The 8,522-nt window shown below is 38.0% G+C and overlaps 1 protein-coding gene across 1 annotated transcript; it reads left to right on the forward strand.

Annotated features, from left to right (window-relative positions):
• The first annotated feature begins 2,358 nt into the window (after positions 1–2,358).
• Positions 2,359–4,754, forward strand: LOC116288772 (neuropeptide Y receptor type 2-like). Its single transcript, XM_031695597.2, has one exon. The coding sequence runs from the start codon at positions 2,516–2,518 to the stop codon at positions 3,668–3,670; it is 1,155 nt and encodes a 384-aa protein (XP_031551457.1). The 5' UTR covers positions 2,359–2,515; the 3' UTR covers positions 3,671–4,754.
• The last annotated feature ends 3,768 nt before the right edge of the window (positions 4,755–8,522 follow it).

The following is an 8,522-nucleotide window of genomic DNA, read 5'->3' on the forward strand; positions in this document are numbered from 1 at the left end:
GATGTAAGCAAGTAACTAAAAAGCTCTTTTAACAGACAAACCTAAAATTAGGATTGGGGTCCCTGTGGTAAAAATTCTAGTTGTGAAATCCTTACACGATCCACAGGGTTCCCAATCCTAAAGAACCAAAAATAAAGTTGCTGGTGGAGGAGCGGAACAATGCAAAGGAGATTTAACGATTGATTTCTAATAGTGCTCGAGACTCTCATAAGGACTTATTGTAAATTTATGACATCCTGTTTCGGTAGTATTTAATGAAACTGAAAGTTCTGATTTCAGCTATTCGCGCAGATTTGCCCATCGGGTGGTTCTTAACGACTACCGGTTCAAAAACATCTACGCGAAAGCCACAATCCGCAAATTGCCTGTCTCTGAATGCCTTGATCCATATCTCAGTGTTAGGCCGTGTAAATTGCAGAAAATACAAAAAGCAATATTTAAAAGAAAAATAATATTTAAAAAAACCATCTTTCAGTTTATTGTCATTCTATAATTTTTTGATGTACAGTATCTATATTTGATTGCCATTATGTTGACACCTATTTCAATGAACACTGTCATCGCCAAAGGCAATAGGCGATAGGTCATTCCGCGACATGGAAATGGTTTCGTTGAATACAAAGAACATCGAATCAGTCTCAAAACTAAGGTCCATGTTCTTGACGAGAATAAGGAGCAGAAACGCAAGCCATTCCAGCTATTCTTGGATCTCCTATCACTTTTCGCCTATCGCCTGTTGCCTATCGCCTTTGTCGATGACAACGTTTATTGAAACGTGTATTCACTCTTGATAATGACACCGGTTTGTGTCAAAACGTCGAGTAAACTTGTCGCCATAAACTTTATAAATAAATAAAAGCAAACAAACAAAAAGAAAAAACAAAACAAAACAAAAAAACATGTACTGGAGTTATGATGTTCATTCAATGAATATCAAAAATATGTTTACGAGCGATTTTCTGATGGTTTTACGTTCGGATCAACAATGGAACTATAAAGAAAAAGCATGAAGATTCTGTTGAATTTTAAAAATTCTCTTAGATAAGCTGATTGATTGATTTGTCAAAAGTGCGTGTGAAATTCAGCAAGAAATAACTTTTTACTTGTCTACTGGGGACACTGATCTTCTCTCTCTCTCACAAACATGCGCACGCGCACTACATTTGTTGCTCTACGAATAAGAATCTAGTACAGTTCTTCAAATCTTATAGTTACCCTGAAACATCCTCTGGGCTGATCTAAGTCAGGGAATGGCTCACTCACATATTAAATCCTGAAACAACCTCTTGGCTGGTTGGCCCCAGTTGTAATTTAGCGTGTTAGGTTTTTTCAGAGGGAGAAAAACCAGAGAACCTGGAGTACAAAACCCTTGAATCAAGGTACAAAATAGCCGCCATCTTGGAAATATGTCCCCTTAAACAACCCCACAATGCACTGCAATACCAACTCGAACCCAGTTTTTTCCTCGACCTGAGGAAAGGCTGATAAACATGTAGATATTTACACAAGATCAATTTTCCCAAGCGTCAACTGTCAGTAATGTAAAGAAGGTGTACTTTGAATCATACACATGTTTGACAAGCCATGGACTCAGTTTCATCCCAAAGGCGAGGCTAATTAAAAACTCTCTTGTCTGACTATTATTTACCACCGCAAGGAGGTCTACACCCTCAGAGTGGAACTGAACGCAATAAGATATGCGGTCATCTAATATATGCGGCACCAAGAATCCACAATCAATTGTATTTCTACTTCAAAGTTATATTGATATAATTAAATATATCAAGTATGAGAGATTTAAAAGTACATACCATCTTTAAATAACCACAGGGGCTAGACTAAGACAAATGGCCAGACTTACAAACAAGAGATTACATAAACATAATATACAAAAACTACAACAACAATATTGGACAGTAGTAATGGTAGATTAAGTAGAATGAGAAGATATTATAATAAAACAAATAATGCAGAAAGAAAGAATGAAAACTAGGATGTCAGCAAATAGCACAAAAATACAAGTCATAATGACATTCCTTGGAAAAAAAATTATGCCTTTTGCGATGTGCTGTTCAAAGGAACATATAAGCCATCCTGAGGTTGACGGATGATAGCGGGTTGAGTTGCGGGTGTTTCAGTCAAAGATGTTAGCAGGTGTGGCCATTTGATAACCCGGCTTTTGAGAGCCCATCAAGATGCAAGACAAACTGGCGCCGGTTGCTTTGTTGGACTTCTATGTTGGTTTAACCCTCATTTCCCCAGACAAACGACTTCCTTTAGGTATTAGAACTTGATTTGGGAATGCAGTTGAAAGGGAATGCATTGCTCACTTCCACAATCAATTAAATCGGAGCTATCTAAGAGCTATCTTAACCGATACGAAATCCGATCTGATTGAGAACTGGTAAAACTGAGTGCAAACAGACACCAAATTGAAACCGAACGTTTCCAATGCAAATAGAGACGTTTATGTTCCTGAACCAAGAAGAGAACAAAACAACCGCTACTTAGCAAAATGAATGCGCTCAACTCGAATGTTACTAAAAATTGCTCGACATTAAAATGCGTAGAAGCACTAGGCTGGTACAAGGAACCGACAGGATCAATCGCATTTCGTCTCTCTATCTTCTGCTTCGTCATTCTCTGCTCGTTGATCGGGAACTTCATCGTGGTGAAAGCGATTCGTGAACGACCTCACTTAAGAAAGCCGTTCCCGTACTTCGTCGTGACAAGCCTTGCGGTGGCTGAACTCATAGGCACAATCTGCTTGCCTTTCTTTCAAGCGTACGATGACTTGATGACTTGGCCTTTTGGGGACACCATGTGTAGGTTGATCAACGCATTTATGCTCATATCCTACTTTGTCATTCCGTGGTCCCTCGCTACCATTGCTTATCTCAGATTCCGCACCTTCTCTAAGCGTCAAATCTTCTTTCTTTCTGGAAAGCGGATCGTGTTTTTCATGGGGCTGATGTGGTTCTGTGGGTGTCTGGTTAGTGCGCCGACTTACATCTTTGCTCTCGAGGTCAAGACCATCTACGATAACCATTCCTACTGGTGCATCGAGCTGTTCCCAGGCGACACCCTTCATAAACACCCCTCCCTCTCCCTCAGAAGGTACTACTTTGTTCGTTTTGTACTAAACTTTGCATTACCAGGGTTCATCATCGTGTTTGCCTATGGCGGAGTTGCGTCGAAACTCAAACGGCACCTGATCGCCTCGACTCAGCAAGCCCACAGCGACCGCGACGACGGCGAACCGGAGCCACATACATTGAGCACCATCAACAACACCAGCACCTCCGAATCCCTTGGAAATGTAGCATTAGGTGAATCAGTTCCTTCTGAAGCCGAAAGCCACACCGATATTAGGCAAGACGAAAGAATGAGCGGAGATCAGCTAAAAGAGATCGAAAACGACATCCTTCGAATGATCTACATTGTGATTCTCATCTACGTGGGTTGCTATGTGCCATACCAAGTAGTTTTCTTGATGGAGTATTTTGGTTCTGCTCTTCTGAAATGGAAGTATTACGTCATCGCTCGCAAGTATGTCTACCTTCTGACCTGTTTCCCCAGTGCTCTCCATCCTGTATGCTATGGAACGATGAGTAAGTTTTACGCTCAAGTGTTTTCGAGGTTGATTTTGTGCAAGAAAGCTCGTCGTTAGAAGTTTTATCTCGCACGACAACCGTGGTTTTGCGGTACAAACATTTTGCCAAAATACTATTCATTTCGTACTCGAAATATTGGTGTTAGATTTTGTCCTTTGCTGTTGTTGCAAGGCTTGCGTTTTGTGAAACAATATATCTTTTTCTCGAGGTTGCGCGCTCATCCAAATTTAAGAAACGTGACGTACGGGCCACGAAACCAGAACAGGAGCTTTATAATGACAATTATCATACCTTTCTATGAGATTTTTTAAAAAGAATTTATAAAATCGCTTGTTCTCCGTCCTCTTTAAACACACAATTGGCTTCTCAATTTTACTGAATTTTGCGTTTTTCAGTTTTGTGGCCCGTCAAGATTGGATGCGCACGCAACCTCGAGAAAACGATCTGTTAACGGTTTGATTTGAAATTGTGCTGAAATTTCGACGTTAAATATGTCTTGTAGGACTTAAAATTATATTTAATGTTCGAATTTTATTGATTCTACATGAAGTAAATAGTTGAATGGTAAAATATTTCTTGATTTGAAACTTGTAGATAAATTGGATCACCGTAAAAAGCTTTGTGAAACTGACGTTTCGTACGTTAGTCCTTCGTCGGAGTAAGTTACTCCGATAAAAGAAAAGAAAGAAAAAAAAAAGAGAAGAAAAGAAAAAGAGAAAGAGAGAAAAGAGGGTCATAGATCCAGAAAATGAAGGTATCATACTTAAAGGATCGGAAAAGGAAAAAGCCTTAGAATGAATAGATCCGGTTGTACGAAGAGTGGATAGCGCTATTCAATGGATCAGTAAACCCTTAACCGGGCCAGCCGGAGCCAATAGAAGAGCTGGCTTAGCAACTCCGAAAACTGAACCGGATTACATTGGGCAATTTGTAATATATAAAGTCGATACACCTCTATTTCTTAGAGTGCACATGAACCCTTCGATAATACTTTCAGTACTGATTCTACATGAAGTAAATAGTTGAATGGTAAAATATTTCTTGATTTGAAACTTGTAGATAAATTGGATCACCGTAAAAAGCTTTGTGAAACTGACGTTTCGGACGTTAGTCCTTCGTCGGAGTAAGTTACTCCGAAAAAAGAAAAGGAAAAAAAAAAAGAAAAGAAAAGAAAAAAAAAAAAGGAAAAAAAAAGAAAAGAAAAGAAAAGAAAAGAAAAGAAAAGAAAAGAAAAGAAAAGAAAAGAAAAGAAAAGAAAAGAAAAAGAGAACGAGAGAAAAGAGGGTCATAGATCCAGAAAATGAAGGTATCATACTTAAGAGTGACTGTCTGTAACCATCGAGCAAAACGTGGCAAACTTCGAAAAATCGATTTCGCTCACACTTTCAAGTTAGTTAGGGTAATGTATCCTAAGAATCGCTGTATAGTTGGTTTGATCAAATAACGCTTTATTATGGAGAAAAATGGAATTTTTCAAACACTCCCGAAAACGCCGTTCGCGACAGTAAATTTTGACTCAACTTTCGCGGCTGCTGGACAAAAAATAAGCAATACTGGGAATTAAAACAACCCATATTCTTGAAGAACAATCTATTGAGTACGATATGCGTGACTTTGGGATCAATTGTACAATTTTAAGATAACAAAATAACTTTATTCGCTAGACGTGTGTTTAGAGTATCAAAAAGTAGGTCTTACAAAAATATTCATTCTGAATGTGCTTAACCTCTCAGTCGCGTGAAACTTCGCTGGTTGATTATTCAGATGTTGGTCTTTCTAGTGATGTAAAGAAATCTTTGGGCAAATGATTGTGTGTCACGCAGTATGTCTTCAAACTTTGGTCAAATTACTCATTTCTGACCTTTGGCCGCTTTCTATAACAGACAAGATACTAGTGTTTATAAGTAAAATATAAACTCAAAAACAAGCCTAAAACACTTTTATAGCCTTAGATAATGTAGCTGTTTAAGAATTCTTACCTGGCAAACTCTGAAACCTGGATTTTTATGAATGTTTTTAGACACAACATCGATCTGGTTTCTTTCATTACCGACTCGAACTTGTCAACGGCCGAGTGCCACAGGGAACCCAACCTTTCTTGTTGTGGTGCAAAACACAGGAAACCCAGATTGATTAAAAAATCGTTTTAATTTGTTTTAATGATGATGCAAACACACACAATAAAAAATTTCACAACTATTCCAGTAAAACTTACTGAATTACATGATAATCTATAATATGAATGACTAATAAAGTGGGGAAAAACCTGCAGTAGAACCTTACTAATCAGTGGTAACAGTTCTAAATTGATTTTAAAGAAGTTGAACCGTATACACTACATGTAATTTTTCTGCTCGGCATGTCATCATAAATGATCACCGGCCTCTAAGGTTCATAATTAGTACCGAACAAATGTATGTGACAGAGGCACCCACGACTGATTCGTCAAAAGAGGAATGTCAAAACCTAACCCTCGTGCACGTGTTCACAAAAGCAACAAGGATAGCTTGTTTGTGATAGCAGTTATAGTTGACGTCATTCTCCAGTTGAGACGTGCAATGCCAGACCTGAAATCCATCAGCTTTAGACAAGATAACGCTGCCTGTTATCACAGCTCCGTAACCATACTTGGAGTTCAAAACCTCGCCAGGAAGCACAAAGTGAACGTCGCATGGATTTTTCAGGTCCTCAAGGAGGCAAAAGCCCTTGCGATCGCAAAGCTGCTGTACTGAAGAATCACATGCACACTTATCTAAACTCTGGAAATGACATCACGAGCGCAGTACAGATGAAAACCGCTATGGAATCACATGGTGGCGTACGTGGTCTAAGTGTAGCACTGTGTGGTTTATAGATTCCCGGGACATATCCCACAGAGAAATGGGAAGGCGTAAGCCTTGACAATGATGTTATCTTCAAAAAGCGTAACATTGTGGTTTGGAGAGCATACGGCGTTGGAAAAGGAAAAAAGATACCCAACACGAAATTTGAAACAACGAAGACATCGTCAGCTCTAGCCTTACCCACCCTTAGGAAGATGGAGTATTCTGATGACCAGGTTCCAGATTTCTGCGATGTCATACCTAGACAAAGTAGGACATATAAACCAAAGACCACTACAGATTCCCGCAAGGAAAACAGCGTTACCGATGATGACACGCTGTTCACCTGTTCCGAAGAAGGATGCGTAAAAACTTTCCAAAGATTTTCATGTTCTGCATCTACTCCAATAAAATCGTGGGTGCCTCTGTCACATACATTTGTTCGGTACTAATTATGAACCTTAGAGGCCGGTGATCATTTATGATGACATGCCGAGCAGAAAAATTACATGTAGTGTATACGGTTCAACTTCTTTAAAATCAATTTAGAACTGTTACCACTGATTAGTAAGGTTCTACTGCAGGTTTTTCCCCACTTTATTAGTCATTCATATTATAGATTATCATGTAATTCAGTAAGTTTTACTGGAATAGTTGTGAAATTTTTTATTGTGTGTGTTTGCATCATCATTAAAACAAATTAAAACGATTTTTTAATCAATCTGGGTTTCCTGTGTTTTGCACCACAACAAGAAAGGTTGGGTTCCCTGTGGCACTCGGCCGTTGACAAGTTCGAGTCGGTAATGAAAGAAACCAGATCGATGTTGTGTCTAAAAACATTCATAAAAATCCAGGTTTCAGAGTTTGCCAGGTAAGAATTCTTAAACAGCTACATTATCTAAGGCTATAAAAGTGTTTTAGGCTTGTTTTTGAGTTTATATTTTACTTATAAACACTAGTATCTTGTCTGTTATAGAAAGCGGCCAAAGGTCAGAAATGAGTAATTTGACCAAAGTTTGAAGACATACTGCGTGACACACAATCATTTGCCCAAAGATTTCTTTACATCACTAGAAAGACCAACATCTGAATAATCAACCAGCGAAGTTTCACGCGACTGAGAGGTTAAGCACATTCAGAATGAATATTTTTGTAAGACCTATTTTTTGATACTCTAAACACACGTCTAGCGAATAAAATTATTTTGTTATCTTAAAATTGTACAATTGATCCCAAAGTCACGCATATCGTACTCAATAGATTGTTCTTCAAGAATATGGGTTGTTTTAATTCCCAGTATTGCTTATTTTTTGTCCAGCAGCCGCGAAAGTTGAGTCAAAATTTACTGTCGCGAACGGCGTTTTCGGGAGTGTTTGAAAAATTCCATTTTTCTCCATAATAAAGCGTTATTTGATCAAACCAACTATACAGCGATTCTTAGGATACATTACCCTAACTAACTTGAAAGTATGAGCGAAATCGATTTTTCGAAGTTTGCCACGTTTTGCTCGATGGTTACAGACAGTCAATCTTAAAGGATCGGAAAAGGAAAAAGCCTTACAATGAATAGATCCGGTTGTACGAAGAGTGGATAGCGCTATTCAATGGATCAGTAAGTCCTTAACCGGGCCAGCCGGAGCCAATACAAGAGCTGGCTTAGCAACTCCGAAAACTGAACCGGATTACATTGGGCAATTTGTAATGTATATAGTCGATACAATATGACTGTGCTACAGCCTTGTTAAACTGAATATACGAGATGAATAAAACTTATTCAAAAAAACAAAAAAACATTATATCTATAACTTTGAATAGTTTATGAAGAAACTTCCAGACTTGATAAACATTGCCAGCAGAGGAAAACTAAAATATATTCTCTAATAAAGTGTAAGATAATCATAATAAATTGCTATAAATTAAATTTTATCAAGTGTCTTGTTGTCGCTGTAGTCATCTTTTAGTTGAAGAGATTTACGAGTTTCAGTTTCAGTTTTAAGTTCAGTAAACGATATGAAAATTGTAAAAAATAAAAAATAAAAAAAATAAAAAAAATCGTGAAAAAGGAAGGAAAAAAAGAAAAAAAAAA

Source organism: Actinia tenebrosa, unplaced genomic scaffold, assembly GCF_029948245.1.
Source record: "Actinia tenebrosa isolate PJP-AT-01 unplaced genomic scaffold, QUT_ActTen_1.0 PGA_scaffold1__47_contigs__length_23844297, whole genome shotgun sequence".
In the NCBI taxonomy this organism is placed as follows: Eukaryota; Metazoa; Cnidaria; class Anthozoa; order Actiniaria; family Actiniidae; genus Actinia; species Actinia tenebrosa.